Source organism: Lycorma delicatula, chromosome 1 (genome assembly GCF_047948215.1).
Source record: "Lycorma delicatula isolate Av1 chromosome 1, ASM4794821v1, whole genome shotgun sequence".
NCBI lineage: Eukaryota > Metazoa > Arthropoda > Insecta > Hemiptera > Fulgoridae > Lycorma > Lycorma delicatula.
In genome coordinates this window covers 337629020-337646419 of record NC_134455.1, presented here as the reverse complement: position 1 = coordinate 337646419, position 17400 = coordinate 337629020, and the positions used below count along the sequence as shown (strand labels likewise).

General features: G+C 29.2%; 1 protein-coding gene across 3 annotated transcripts in view; it reads left to right on the top strand.

Annotated features, from left to right (window-relative positions):
* Window positions 1–17400, top strand: part of LOC142334306 (fatty-acid amide hydrolase 2) — a 90841-nt gene that overhangs the window by 22743 nt on the left and 50698 nt on the right. Inside the window, exon 1 of one of the 3 annotated variants that reach the window (XM_075382232.1) lies at window positions 13030–13092. The exons of the other annotated variants lie outside the window; for them this stretch is intronic. Coding sequence (XP_075238347.1) covers window positions 13045–13092 — 48 coding nt within the window. The 5' untranslated portion in view covers window positions 13030–13044. Of the gene's footprint in view, window positions 1–13029; window positions 13093–17400 lie in introns of those variants that run through there. 3 annotated transcript variants of the gene reach the window in all.

The following is a 17400-nucleotide window of genomic DNA, read 5'->3' as shown; positions in this document are numbered from 1 at the left end:
CTCTTTTCACGGGTTTATTCATTACATTAAATAAAATTTCAATACATTTCGAACCAAATAAAAATACATTAAAGAACGGCTGCTTTCAGTAATGAATGTGTGTTAACGTTAAATTTACATGTACTGCTGATGACGTCATGGGAATCCCGTCTATTATGCATAATATAAATAACCTGACGTCAGCTGTCAGTCATTAGCTACCTCAAGACTACAAAAAAAAAAAATCCGCAACCTTGTACGCTTTTCTTTTACATATTACTACGTTTGAACCTATTACTGTTGCTTTATCACAACGCCCATCAACGGAGAGTACGCGATTACATTATCGTAAATTAATAAACAACACGCGACTGTAATACGCTTAAAATTTTCTTCCGTTTCAACTTTAGTTTTCAAATCAATTACACCCATCTTTACGGATTCATTTTGACGCGATCCATTTATCACATATAAAGGATATTTGCTTTTGTAATCGGAAAACGTGTATGGTGAATCTATATTTTTATATGATTTTTGAAAATTAATAAACATCCTATACATCAACGTTTGATTCTCCTGTAAATCTTCATACGGATATTTATTTGAATTTATCATTACATCAATATTTTCCACGTTACAAGAATCAAATTCTGACGCGTCCTTCATAGCGTTATCTTTCCTATCAGTTTGAAAACCTTCAATAACATAGCGCGGTTTATCTAATTGCGACAAAGTTGTCACATTCCATATAAAAGAATTCGTTTGAGGATCTGCTGTATTTTCATGATGTTGTCATGTTCTAAATGCCATTCGTACCTCTTTATTTTAATCTCTCATCTTTTATTTCTCCAATTTATATTCAGGTGGAACTTTAAATATGGAACAACCCCCGCGATTTCTGTTAATTCTATCTTAGATTTATCACCCGGAACCGTAGTTCGTATCGCATTTACATCACTATCAAAACGTCTCGGCACTAATTCCTGTCTATTCTTTATGATTTTTTTTTATAGTCTTCAGCAAAAGACTATAAAAAGTCTTTTTTTTATCTGGCAGTTAATGATGTTAAAGAACAATTTAGATTCGGAGTAACAGTACAAGGTGAAAAGATAAAGATGCTACGATTTGCTGATTATATAGTAATTCTAGCCGAGAGTAAAAAGGATTTAGAAGAAACAATGAACGGCATAGATGAAGTCCTACGCAAGAACTATTGCATGAAAATAAACAAGAACAAAACAAAAGTAATGAAATGTAGTAGAAATAACAAAGATGGACCACTGAATGTGAAAATAGGAGGAGAAAAGATTATGGAGGTAGAAGAATTTTGTTATTTGGGAAGTAAAATTACTAAAGATGGACGAAGCAGGAGCGATATAAAATGCCGAATAGCACAAGCTAAACGAGCCTTCAGTAAGAAATATAATTTGTTTACATCAAAAATTAATTTAAATCTCAGGAAAAGATTTTTGAAAGTGTATGTTTGGAGTGTCGCTTTATATGGAAGTGAAACTTGGACAATCGGAGTATCTGAGAAGAAAAGATTAGAAGCTTTTGAAATGTGGTGCTATAGGAGAATGTTAAAAATCAGATGGGTGGATAAAGTGACAAATGAAGAGGTATTGCGGCAAATAGATGAAGAAAGAAGCATTTGGAAAAATATAGTTAAAAGAAGAGACAGACTTATAGGCCACATACTAAGGCATCCTGGAATAGTCGCTTTAATATTGGAAGGACAGGTAGAAGGAAAAGATTGTGTAGGCAGGCCACGTTTGGAGTATGTAAAACAAATTGTTGGGGATGTAGGATGTAGAGGGTATACTGAAATGAAACTACTAGCACTAGATAGGGAATCTTGGAGAGCTGCATCAAACCAGTCAAATGACTGAAGACAAACAACACACACAGCAAAACCCAGCAACATTGATAATAATATGCATAAATTAAAATTACCATTTTCATCTAAATCAACTTTACTTTTACCACTAACCCATCCCGCTATTGCAGCCGATGGAATTTGAGAATTTGTCATTGAAAGAGCTCTTTTCATAACCGTTGCGTGCCTACATTTCTTACCAACGCTACTTCTTGCGCGTTAATAAGATATCGTATATCCTGGAACAAAAAGACCACAGCAGAATTAACTAATTCCGAGGTAATAGATTTTTTCCGTCTGCTCCAACGGGGTTTCCTGAAACAATCAGATAACTGTAGCCCGGAACAGTATACATATCTTGTTGATTTATAGGAATTTTAATCTTTTGAATTTTATTCACTAATGAATAATGATTGTGGAGTCGATTATATGTTAATTATTCATCTGAACGTGCTACTTTATTAACTGAAATAATTCATGGTATAGATTCTATATTATAAAAATTTAATTTTTCATTTCAATAACGTATTGGTGCTTTTAAGTTTCCCGTCAACGATTTCAAATCCTAGAGATTTTAATTTTTCAATGTTTTCTCTAATTAATTTGAAACGTTTTTCAACATCAATTTCATCAAATATAAGCGGCATATCTACATGATAAAAATAAAAATTCAATTACAACAGTTGATTTACATTTCTTCAATACCAACATGTTTACTCGTTTGCCACTTAGATTTAATAAATTATCATTTTCATCAGTCAACGATGTAACTAAATCATAAATTTCTCTCGCATCTACCGGTAGAAATTCAATGTAAAATGGATATTCTTCAATCATATCACCCGGATCTACACTCAATGGAAACTCATAAAATACGATCTTAATCTTTATTTCTAAAACTACCCGAAATAATATTATTACATTTACAGGAGCGGTAATTATTATTTGATCTGAGAAGTGTTACATTTGGTTTGAGATTTCTCGATCCGTAACCCAATAGACTGCCGATACTACAATCTTCATCTGAAAATCTATTTACATAGTGCTTTTATTTCAGTCCGTAATGTATTGCTGTTCGCCTTCAAGGAAATGTTTTTTTTTTAATTTTTTTCATTTCACGCTGTATATATTCAGCAATATTTTCAGTCTCATAACTACCCGTCGGTATGTTTATGTAATGTTTTTTAGTTATCTCATAATTATTATTTTCGTCTTTTTTTATATCTTTATGGAACGCAAATCACAATTTATTGTTTTTATTCTCTTCAACGTTTGAAATGTAGTGTTGGCCGTCATCAACCACTTTAACCCCAACTCATATTTCGCATCGGTAAGGGCGATTGGAGGAAACAATGATTTTTTAATTACTGAAATATTACCGTCAATTGATAATAGACACGGCATAGCTATTTAAGAGAAAAAAAAAACAAAAAACAAACATGATTTATTCGCGTAAAAAGTCTAAAGATAATCGCTCGCAAATTATCGCAAATTACATCGTCGTCGGCTTGATGCTTATTGTAATTGTACGTTACATTATATTCTCCACCGAAATATGTTATCAATTGTGTAAGGAGGGTGTACATTACTTATACTATCAAAATAGTTTACATTTTTATTATTATTTTTTTAAACAAACCCAATGCGTACCACGACCGTTTGAAGTGTCTAAATTAACTATAGCGCGTTAATTTTTTCTAACCTTTTTCGGTCAAGCGTCCAACATAAAAACACCTCTAAAATATGGAATTATCAACTGTTTTGCATACTAAATCAATTCATGATCGTATAAAGCGCGTTTCGGTATTGAATCGATTATTTTTTTTACTAGTTTTCTGAGCAGTACGACTACTACCTTTCTTTAATTTTAATCTACCGCCTTTTTTCGGTTTCAATCTACCACCAAATTTAGATTTAACTTTTATCGCGTAGGTTACTGCGTAAGCCGCCACTCTTTCAGCCAAACTGCTATCCGGCGCGGTTACTCGTTCCCAAGCTCTTTCAGCAAGTGCTTTATCAGCTTGAGATATTTCATCTTTATTGTCATCTTTAACGTTATAAAATTCAATTAATTTTTTTGATTCTTTATTTTGTAACCAATTTCTAAATCTTTTCCCACTATTTTGACGTAACTTTGTCGCGTTAAAAAGCACTGTATTTGTATCTATAACACTGATAAAAATAATTTTTGTTTCCTAACATGCGATATGTGATTTTAATTTGTTTTTTGATGCTGAAAACCAATATGAACTCAGAATCTTTCTATCATCCACCATTTTTGAAAAAGTTTTAAATTCTAATTAAAGGATTTTTTTTCATTCTTTAACGTATAGTTAGCATTTTAAGCCCCTACATTGTATTTTGTTAGGCAACTCTCTTCTTCAACCCTCTTATCATTTTATGATTTCATGAGCTGTAAACAAAAATTTGAATTTATTCATTTAATTTCGTTTAAAATTAAAATTGCTTATTTTACTTCGTGAATGACTTACATAACTTGCTAAACATTAAGGAAGTAATGTTCTTTAAATACGCTTCGTTTTGTTTGTAAGTTATCGGTGTGAATCACATGCAATTCAATAAGAATGAAATAGGCTATATAAATTTTTTTTATCCAGTTGAATGAAGGATGTAGATGTTTAATATTTCACTACATTAAATATATATATATGTACATTAAATATATATACATTAAATATATATATATATACGTTATATTACAATATAATGTATTCTTACTGAATGTTGTTAGTGACGCAGCTATTTTTGTGTGATGTAACAATGTAATAAGTTAAAAATATTGCTAACTATTACTATAGACAATTATTATAGAACTAGAAAAAAATGGGCCTACGGCCCGCCGCGAACGTGGCTTGGGAGACGCCGCGCCGTCATTTTCGTTAGTCTTATGTGTGTTCGTGTGAGATTGTGTTAGTTGCCGGACCAACTTCTGCTCCTTAACTCTGTTGCTATTGACGCAGAACGGACCACGTGGTGCGCCGGGCGACTGCGCACAGCCGACTCTTCCGCTCTCTTAGTCTTTCTTTCCCACAGTCATTCTTTAAATAAAGAATTCTTTTTTTACTGCTAAATATTAACTAATAATCCCTTTCTTTTATTAATAAATTTGTATAATAATTATATAAGTAATTAATTTAAATTATAAGAATTGTTAATCTTTGATTTAAATTTAATAATAATTGCCTAATAAATTCTAATTCATACAGTATAAATAAAGTATTTATTATAAATTGCATAAATAAAATTAATAAGTAAATAAAAATACAGATATAAAATATAAATAAAAATAATCTACGCTTTGAAATTAAATTTAATAATTTGCAAATTAATTGAAAATTAATTGCCAATTAATCTGTAGATTAATTGACTGCTTCTAGCCTGTAAAATTTGCTGTTTCTTGAGTTGTGATTTTTTAACACATGAAGCGCTTCATTTACAAGGGAGCGGAAGAGAGTTGGCAGCACGCACCTGTCTGGCGCTCCACGCGGTCCACTCTGCGCCAATAGCAGCTAAAATAAAAATGTGAGCACGTACAACAAACAAACAAACAAACAAACCATCCTTTTTTGTTGGAGAGATTATTTAATTTCATTAAGTTGTACCGTTTTTCTTTTGTTTGTACCATGTTTCTTTTTGTTTGTTTGGAAAAACAAATGGCCAAAATATCATGTCGAATTGTACATGTTCAGAAGTACTGACCACTCGCTCAGTAGATCTCTTCTTCGATATAGACTGAACTGCGAGCAGCTTTTGAATTGCATACATGATTTTGCTTCCCATAGTCGTTTTTCTTTTTAAATTAAATTACACGTTATGAAATAACCTACGTAACACCTCTTTTTTTTAAATTAATTTTAGTTTTTGAGTAAAGAAAAAAACATGTTTCAGATGCCGTAAATTTGTTTGGAAGAATAAAATACGGATTAATTTTACATTGGTTTCGAATTTTTTGTTTTAGTTTTTGAAGACGGTGGTCCTTAATATTGGGAGTGATGTAACTTTTGATGATTATGCGTGGGAACAAAAATCTCTTATTGAAAAATCAATTTTTATTGAGGACTCTAAGATTTACTATGAATTTATTACTGAACTTAGTTTGTTTTATTCGGCAACTTATGTAATAAAATCTTAAATTACTCGGTTTTCTTAATGAGGAATTCTTCAGAGTTGACATCAGTGCTATCTGTATTATCGATATCGGCTTTATCAAAGAAACAAAAGAACAGTGGCGACCCCTCGTAGCTAAAATTAGTGGGGTTGCTGATCCAGAAAAGTTTTTCTAGGCCTTTTCAAGACCATGGTTAAAGTTTTTTGCAAAATAAAAGAACCGAAAAACATTAAATCAAATAGAATGGCTGGAAGCAGGATAATAGAATAATTCTACACTTTATCACATTCAAGAATTTGCTACACGGTTTTAAGCATAATGTGTATTCGGTTTAACCGAATAAATAATAAAATGTCAATACAGATATGTTTTAGTATTATTAGATAATAACGTAATAAAATGCCCGCTTAAAAACACTACAGTCCAATGGTGCTTAATTTAAATTTCTATGAACACAGAAACAATTATATAATTAGTTTTTACTAATTACTTTCTCTTTCGCTCTTCCAGCGTGTTTTTTGACAGATTTGGCAATCGAAGAATCCTTGCTTTGCGCCACCTTCTGATTATTGCTGAAAAAACAACTAAACCACTTTCTTATTCCTTCCACCACTAAACTAGAAAAGGGAACGAACAAGGAACGTTCCATACGCACGCGGAGTAAAAAAATCTACCTTTCACCAGCACACCAGAGTCGGCACTGCGGGATCGACAGTGCTGTCCCTCCTCGCAGCCTCGCGTTCAGCTTCCTATGTGCGCATGCGCACAACAGCCAAATGAAGTGCACAGTTCCACACAAAGATTTTTGTATATTTTTCATAAACTGGGGAATGGCTACTGACATTAAATTTAAGTATTATATATTGTACAAGTATAAAGAAAAAAGGGATCATTATGTTAAATTTTATCGATAATATCAAATGGAAATAGGGGGTGCTGCAATTCTACAGTACGCGAGCCGCCACTCCAAAAGAACATCACGATCACAAACTTTTGTCAGAAGCAGATTCTTTTCCAATACACTTTAAACGACTGCTTTACCGCGTTTCTTATTCCCTTTAAAAGAATCTATAAATAAAATTTTATTATGTTCTTAAATCTGTTCTTTTCTTCACCGATATTAATTCAATCGGGTTAAATTCTGTTGGCGTATCAGTAAACGAAAAGCAGCCCATCCATGATTTCGAATACTCGAGGAAAAATTGTAATTCCTCTTTTTATACTTTTTATAGGTTTAAATAATTTAGGTACTAACATATTTTCAGTGAGTTATTCAGTTATTTTGTAATCACCTATAAAACATATATTTTTGCTGTTATTATTGATTGCTAGTCATATTGAACGGTATGGTTATATTAACATTTCATATTTTTGAAATTATGAAATGAAATGTTTATAATCATGTATAATGTATTATTATACTATGTACTATGTATACTTTTATTATTCAAATGTGTAATTATATAATAAAACTTAAATTCTGTATACATTCTACAAACTTGTGAGCTTTTACATTTTTTCTGCGATGCATAACAGTAAAATCCCTCAAAGAGACAGGATTTTTCTGATTTCTTCATTTACTTAGTGTTACGGTCTTATAATTACTGCATTTTAGTGCTTACGATTTTACTACCTTTTAAAATCCTGTATTATTTTATCAGTGTAATGTTAGTTTTGTATTTGACACGTAATACTTAATACTTGCAATAAATCTCTTTAGAAACAGTTAGCAGTATCTGGAGGATTAATGTTAAAAAATGTTTCAAATCTAATTTATACCAGTCATTAAAACTTAAGATTATTACTTTTATATTTCTTCGTAACGAAGGAGTTCAAAACAAAATTGAAACAAAATTGTTGGTTCGTGAGGTCTTTGTGATTAATAAAATGGGATCTGCTGTAACTATTATTTAATGAACGATTCTGATGAAACTTTTAAGACTGAAATAATAAGCTCATATATTATTTTAAACAATCTTATCGAGTACTTGTTTACTTTCGTAATTTTTATACAATGATTATAAACGCGTGATAACCTACTTGAATTTGTAATCTTTTTTTTTTGCGTTTCGCACTTGAATTTTTAATCCTTTTTTAATTAAGTTGTTTCAGTTAGGTTTGGTATTTTTTCACACGCTTCAAAATTTACCTCGTCCGACGTAAAATATTGAGTTTGTAATCAGCATCAGCCTTTAATCGATAGAGTAAATAATATGCAATCTTTTTTTTTCTCAATAACTGAGAACTGTTAGAAAAACAAACCAAAGATATCTGTATAAATAAAAAAGAGAAATAACACTAAATCATTCATAGTATCTAAAAAAAATCCATAGTTCTAAAAATTTTAAATTTTGAAAGGGGTTTCCTTCCACTCAGGCATTTAGACAACAAATGAATCTATTAAGAAGTTTATTTTCAGTGAGGTTAAAGTCACCGATCTAACTAAGCTAATTCACAAAACTAACAGCAAGATAGCAGAAGTTTTTGTTTTTATTAGTTTCTTCTCTTGTATTGTTTAAATTTTATTAATGAACCCTGGGAGTTAGAAGTTATATATATATATATTTTAGAAGTTATAATTATATATATTATATTATATAATATAATATAATTTCTTTTCTCCAAAATATGTAAAAAATAACGGCTAACTGGCTCCTCCAGAATAATGTCAGTTATCTATTTCCTAAACGAAACTAATATAGAAATCCTTTTTTTATATGTTTTGCCTAAATTTTACTGGCAGAATTTTTAACGATAGAAAAATCAGACCCTCAGAATTAAATTTCTACATTTCTAAACTTTTGCGTTAAAAATTCGGCCCTTGAGGAAGTTGCAAAGCCACAATTTTTAGTTAGAACTCTAATGACTCAGTATGATAATAAAAAAGAGTTTGACTAAAGATAACATAAATACGGAAACCACGTACTGATATCCGATATGTTATGTATACTTAAAAAACTGAAAATGTACTAAAGATAAATAACATATAAAATAGTTTTACAAAGTAAATATTAAAATTTCATTTGAATAAACTTTCCTTTCCTGACCGTGATGAAGTGCTTCACGCAAGGAAACCACTATTGGGCTACCGAATATCATAATTAATTCGTTAGGAGCGTAAATTTTCTTTATTAAAAGCATAAATATTTCTATGTTCATAGACTGACGGTGCAGCTGCTTGAAGCTTTTAGGTTTACCATTATCCATTATGAAAACACATTTAAGAACTATTGTGACGGCGAGAATTTGATAAATTATTTATTAAAACGGATAAGGTTGAGAAAATAGAGAGAAAGTAATTTTTCCAGGAAATCCACGTATTTTGGAAAAAATGTTAATTTACTGAATATTCATATTGTAAAAGAATAAATTACTCCAAGAGAAAATTATTGACGAGGTATGAGTCATTCAAGACAGATAAAAGGTAAAGTAATAATGACACATTATTCTGATATCTGGATATAGTTTCATTCTGAAGATAGCACCCTTATCTTAAGGGATATTATTGCGGATTAATAATATTGCGGAACTTAAACCTGCCAAATTTATATAACGGCTCCAGGTCAGTCCCCATTTAGAAACAGCACAGAAGCAACGATCGTCACATACTCTGGGAAAGGAGACTCAATTATAAACCTTGCATTCTTCTTGTTCCATTAGATCAGTTTCATTTCAATTCCTTCAGTTCACAACCAAGATCTGTTAATCATTTGTAAAGCAAAAGCATGTTTTACATAGCTGAAGTAGAGGGTCAGGTAGTTGTTCTCGACCAACACGTTTATCTTTTTCTTGAAAGTCTTTCATGTGGTCTGATAATCCTGCAGTCAGAAAATTGATGGCCGACAACATTCTCCAAAAGATTTTGTAAATTTAATTAGGCAGGTGAAACTTTATTACTGGTATTAAGATCACTACATTTTGACGAAATTGGTATAAAGCGAATAAAACAGATATTATGTTGTACAATTATTATTAAAAGGCTTATCCTGTGAGTTATCGTCTACCAATTCTGATTTTTTTTTACTATGAACACTGGTCTAGTGAAGAGAGCAATGATAATAAATATCTTTAAAAGATGCCATTAAATATTAAGAATTGAGAAAGTAACGCCAAATGTTTTACTTTTGATGCAAAAGATATTATGTATTGAAAACCTGTTCTTTAGAATGGGTGACATGCTTGTATTTAAATGAAATTGAATGAATGTATTATGATGAATTTCTATAGCTCAGGAATTTTATTTTTCCCAAGGTGATTTACTGGTAATAGTTTGAAAAGCAAATTTCATCAAGATCCTTACTTTAAATTGTATCACCTTTACATTGTTTTGATTGTGTTGACCTTTTCTTTATTACATTGTAAATTTCAAATTCAAGGTTCCTTTACATAACATTGTTATTGTTATTAAAGATCATTTATTATTATTAAAGATCGTAATATATTTCAATATAGTTGAATTTCTTGAGTTTCTGAGTGCTTAAAATTGAAATGGGGGGTCACAAACCATACATTTCGGTTTAAACAAAACGAAAAAATTGTAAATTTTACGTATCAGTGTGTTACATTATTACCCAATTTTTCATTACAGATAGGAACTATTAGCAATTTTTTGTTGTTATATATACGTGTTATCTTTCTTCTTCATAAATTTTTTGTCTCATTTGAACTAAAACTACTTTCAATTTGATTTCATTGTTTCAATAAAATAATTTGATGTAATTTCATATTTTTTAAGCTTTTGTTATTTTTGTGTAATTGAATTTCATTGATTTTTATTTTTAAAATTTGAAATAAATCTGTTAATACTTGTTCTATAATTTACAACAAAAAAAAAGTAATCAATTTCCTGATTTAGTTAACAAAAAAAAATAATTCGCTTTCACATCCACTATTGTAATATTTAATAAAAAGAAATAATAAATATGAAACTGTAAAAATATTACTTTTCAATTATTTTAAAACAAGTTCTGTTGTAATCTGTTCTTGTTTTGCATAAATAATCATTGTAATTCAACTTTGATTTATTAAACTGACGAGATCTATAATTATTTTTAGATTTGTTTTACATAGTATTCTCTCTGATGAACCTTCAAGAGAATACATAGCATCCGTAGCAATCTCGAAGCATTTCTATTTCTTAGGATCATTGTCATTCCAAAAAAAGTAGGATGCATTGGGAATTTGGAGAACTGTTCTTTTGTAACACTGACAGTGTACATTGCTTTTATGAATTGATTATTCTAGTTTATAAGTTTTCATGGAACTTTGTTCCACCTTCTTCAGCAGGCAATTTGTTTTCTCATTTTGAAGTATGACATTCTGTAGCAGTAACCTAAGAGTACCATTGCACTATTGGCTAAAAAACTAAATCCACTATGGCTCTTTCCTTAACCAGAGTTTTTTGATCTGCTCCTGATCAATGCCATGATACGTTTAGTCCAGTTATATAGACATATTTAGTTCCGTACCAAGATACTTCATTACGTGTTATAATATTTGATTTATTTTTGTAATACCAGGTTACAGAGTAACACAATACAGTGACATGATGTTACTGTACTCTGCAGAGATGCCAAGATATCTGTACACAGTCTGGCATGTAAATGTACCAGTAAATTTTTAGTCTTGAACAGACTCCAGCTGACCTTCCTTAGATGTATGGTTAATTGAACCCCAACCACCAATCGTAAATATAAAAATATTAAAAAACTCTCAGAGTAATAATAGTTATGCAGACTGTAGTAAGATGACATTTTGCAGTCTTGTGATAAAAAACTTACAAAATAATATTCTAACAATTTTCAACATTTATAACTAATTAAACAGTTTTGGAAAAAAGATAAAACATTTCTGTTTATTCCATTTATCTTATGAATAGCATCTCGTACAAAAATTTTTCAAAATTCTCTTACATCTTCTTATAGAAAGGTATGGTTAGTTTCAGATTATAATTATTTTTAAAAAAAATATGTTTTTTTTGTGTTTTTTTACAATTGTACAGTTTGAGTAATAAGCTTTTACCAGAGTTCTAAAAGTGGGATAATGCATTTGCTGGTTGGTATGGTACTTTCATTATGACTCCACAATGATGCACCACCGGTTTCATTAAAATTCTATCAGATGATTCATTTTAGTTCAAGTAATTCTTGTCTAAATAAAAAATCAAAATAATAAACTGGTTTGCATCTTTTTCTTGACAGAAAAACCAAAATTATTTATAATCCACGATTAAGTTATAAAATAAAATCACAAAATTAAAAAAAAAATACATATTATTTTAAGTTGTCTGACAGTAAACCTACTATGAAATCATGAAAAATATTTAAATAGTTATTTAGAAGAAATGGTAAAAGAAAATAATGAAAATAGTTCAGAGATTTGAAGAGCATTTGAATAATTGTGTAAGTAGAAAAACTAATACAAAAAAGAAATTTAACCACTGAAAAATTTTGGAGAATAGTTGGCAATTTTTACTTTTTGTTAATTGTATTAATATGATATTTTTTCAGCTTTGTTAATTTGGTGCCAACAGGCAACAGTATAACTTGTTTAGGAAGTGATTTATAGCTTCTTATAACTTTAGTTCACTATAGTTGTTAATTATAACCTATATTTAGCTCCATAGTTCTATTCAGAATAGAGGTTTACTCTATTTTACTTTTAAAAAAGGAAATAACAGTAAATAAACCATACAATTGTTTGCAATACTGTGAGCTAATCTGAATATCTTGATTCTTTTTTTCATTAATTAAACTCTGATGACTCCGTTTACTGTGAAATATTAATTCAAAACCTGTTCAGTTTTTTTAAAGAAATATTAGAGTGAAATATTACTTGGTTCTTATAATTAGGAATTTTTTATTCATTTATTGTAGGGAGAATTTAGTTACTTTACCGTATTAATTTTTTTTTCTTTATAAAGTTTATAAGTGGTGATATATTGTGAGGAATAAAATTAAACAAAGTTCAAGTGCAACTAATAATAGTTTAAAAAATTTTACTACTGCATATAATTGTTTATCATACATTATAAGTTGAAGCGAATTCCTGGTAGCAGGGTATGTCATGTTTATGTTATGGTTCAGTGTGTTCATTTTATACAGGAGAAGTAAGTACATCTTATAAATTTTAACTTAACATATTTTTAACCTAGGTGTACGCTTTTCATTTCTTATTAATGCTAAACTGACACTAAAAGTATTCAAGCTATGTGATTACATACTTTTAACTAATTCTGATTATCAGAATATACACAAGTATATCTATGTATTAGTAGTATTCGTTTATGAACATTAAAAGTTAAATTAAGCGATGTTAATATGCAGTTCACTTACTTATTAATTACAACATTTTTTTAGTAGCTGTAAATATATGTGCTCTATATATATATATATATATATATATATATTTATGTGTAACTAAAATGTATTTGATAGTTACTGCCATATCTATATCAAATTGAAACTAACACACCATCAAATAACTGAAATAATGAGAAATATTGTGAGATTTTTCAAAACATAAGTTCTTAAAATTGAGCTTATTTTTTGTTCAGAAATGTTCAGATTCAAGTTACAAATATACATGTAAAATAATAAAATATAAAATAATTTTTTAATATCATGTTACTGTGAACACCCTTCTACTCTATTTCTGTTTATTTTTTTATTTTATTACACTTTACCTTAAGACCTATTATGTGACTTTACTTTGTTTTGAGACAGTTGTTTTTATCAATTGTGTATTTTGGTTACTAAAATAAAGTAAATGTTCATTTTTTCAATTTCTTTTATATTTTTAAATTACCGTTTTACATATTAAAGAATTCTAAGTTTTGTTCATATAATCATTTTTATTTTATTTATAAAGTAACTTTTTGAATTTATTAATTACTTTTTCACTCACAGTTGTTTACTCATAGTTCTCTGTTTCATTAGAACATTATTTTTAAGATTTAATTAAAAATATTAACATTACATGGAGGTAGTTTACCATCTCACTGAATGTGAATATAACATTTATCACAATCACTATGACATGATAACATACCTCCCTATAATTTTATTTTTTAGTTAATCTCATAAAAAAAAAATTGTATTCTGCAACTAGGATGCAATTTGCTATATATATATATATATATATATGCAACTCTTTACTCTAATTTGTTTTTATAAATAATAACCAGACAATGGGTTCTTATTAAAATCTCTGTTAATTTCAAAAGTAAATTAAAAATAATTATATGCCTATCCCTTTTTGAAAATAAATAAACTTTCAAAAACAAAACCTGGTTATTTTTAAAAACAGCCCTTAAAATTAAAAATTAATTATTTTTCATTTAATAAGTTATTTTTAATTTGAAGGCAAATTGTTCGTTATTTTATTGCAATTCAGTGCTAAGTGTCAGCTTGTTAGATACCAAATAATTTACCTTATCATGCAAGTGATGGATAATTTACCTTTATCATGCAATGGATACCTGGTAATTTAAAAAAATTAAGCATTAAAAAATCTTTTTAGATTATTATTTAATAATAATTTTGCATTTGTGAAGCTGATACTGCCAGACTGGAAAATCCTGCCACCAGAGGTTAGTCTCTTTCTTCCTGTTAATAATAAAAAAATAATTTATTTAGCTCTTTATAAGAAATGTGCAGGCATAATTTAGTAACGATTAAATTTAACTTGTTTTTAAAAAAAGTCATTCTCGTTTCTTTTAATGATTCATATTTTATGCTGAAATTTTTTTAGTTATAGCTGCCGCAATGAATCATGAAGCTGAGACTACAATGACTAACTAGTACATTCCCTGTTATCTAAACTGAAAACATTCAGTTTAGTTTTCACATGCAGAAGAAAATAGCTTTCTTATAAATACAACTTATTATTTTATGTTACTGGATGGTACTATCAATTAATTTCAAGTATTTTCTAATTCTGATGTTTGGACTTTATAAATGATAAAGTATCTTGCCATAAAAAGAAATGTTATGGTATATTTTTAAATGTTATAAAAATGTAGTCCTGTTTCCAACAAGTAGTAAAATTATGTCAGCAGACAAACCCCAAATAATAAATTAACTAACACTATAATTATCTGACATATATAAACATAGTTATATATGTGTGACTCGCATTGTGTGGCTCGCACACAAGCCAGGTATTATAACTCAGGAAATGAATTGCCTTTCTTAGAACCATATGCTATATTGTTTGCTATGTGCTCGTAGTTTCCAAATACAGCCAAGCTAATGCTGACAATGGGTGAGATAAGTAATTACCCATAAGCCTATGTTATTGAATGATTGAGTATAATTCAATTAACTAGTTGTGGTATATTTATTGATCCTGTTAGAGCATTTGTGTAAATTCTGTTAATTTTTATTATTTCCTTGTACAAAGTAAAGGAAGTATTGTGATCGTGAAAATTTTGATTTTCACATTTCACTGGAAATATCCATTTTGACCATCCCTGAATCCATTTTGACTAATTTCGACATGACATCTGTATGTACGTACATGTTATGTAAGTATCTCGCATAACTCAAAAACGATTAGTCATAGGGTGTTGAAATTTTAGATTTAGGACTGTTGTAACATCTAGTTGTGTACCTCCCCTTTTGATTGCAATCGACGGAACCAAAAGTATCCAAAAAAGCCCGAAATCCCAAAAAAATTTGATTTTGGATTTTCTTCTTAATTGCAATAATAAGACCTCATTGAGAGCTTTTCAGCTTGTATTATAAGTGGTACTTATTTTCATTGGTTCCAGAGTTATAACCAAAGAAACTTTTAATAATGAAATATTTGGATCTTACAAGGGAAGGCATGTCAGTTCGAATCAGACTTCATCCTATTTTTTTTTTTTAATTTAAATTTATTTATTTAATGATAATTACTAACCGTGATTATAAAAGAAATTTTACAATAAATAATAATTCAATAATAATTTTTAAAAAATATGAAAAAATCAGAAGCTATTAGTGAAATAGGATTTTATGTACTTTTAAAAATATGTTTATGTAATTTAATAGGCATTATTACATATGTTTATATGTAGTATATTTGGGTAAAACGTCTGATTATTTAATATTCATTGAAAATTATAATTTAGAATCGTATTGGTTTTGCATTTTCTAGTTTAAATTTTATTTAATTATTCTGGAATTTATGTTTAACCTTCAATTGATATCATCTTATAAGGAATACGTTAGTGGTATTATGGGTCAAAAATGACCCGAAGGTTTTTCAAAATACCATTTTAATTTTTTTTTTAAATTCATTGCTGTAACGTTTTACACTTGAATTGAGCTTCTGATATTGTACAATGAAATTTTAAAAAATATATAGATTCTTGAGAAAAAGTACAATGAAAAAAAAGTGCTTTTATTTTACTCTTTGATCATAATCCTCTTCTTATAGCTGTGTTCAAATATCAATGCCAAATATGTTTTATAAACTTTTAATCTGTGTAGAATTACCTGCAAGTAATGAAAGAGGAAATTAGATTATTTGAAAAATCTGACAGGCTAAACTTGGTCATTTACATAGTTGATCATCTCAGATCGTACTTGCACTTTGAGTCAATTACAGCTTTTACAGTTTATTTTCTTTGCCGAATGATCTTTGCAAATAGTGCGGGAGCAGGTTTGACATGGTATATTTTTCGTCACTGGAGCCGCACAAATAGCATCGCCATCTTTTCTTAGCAGGTGTAACCTCGGAAGATTGGTGAGAAGGACCAGGTGTGGTGTGATCACCTCCCGCTATCTTTTTTTATAAGAGGTTTTAAATCATGTCTTATGTTTGGAATTAGAACTTTTGTAGCTATGTGACTTTGAATCAAACTGTTCACCACACTTTTGATATAATGAAAACGCTGCCAATTTTTATCTGGATGTCTGGATTTGCAAATTGTTAATTATCTCGCTGTTTATTATAGATATGTCTAGTAATCTATAAAAAATGGTCAAGGGTCATATTCAACTCCTTCCAGTTGCATAACAAGTCGTTTTCTTATCTAAGGTATCCACGCTTCCTTTTGTGGTATTGTAAAAATCAGTGATCTCTGGCAATTTATTTCACATAATTTTCTTGTCATGGTGCATCGTTGAAATGAGAATGACACTTTTTTTTCGGTGTATAAGATAATAGTGTTCTGTCATGTGTAAATCCAAACAATGAATCTCCTACTTTCTTTACCTTATTCAGAAGGAATTCTCTAGGTATTTCTCTTTTTTATTTTTCTGAAATGTGCCAACATAACTAAGGCTGTTCTTTTTCAATTCATTTAATAACTCCACTGAGTAAAACACAATTATCCCCTGTAAGGGTCCAATTTGTATTAGCTATTGGAACAATCAAAAACAATACTGTGACTGTTGGAATGGATAATTTTTGAGGATTGGGTTGGGAA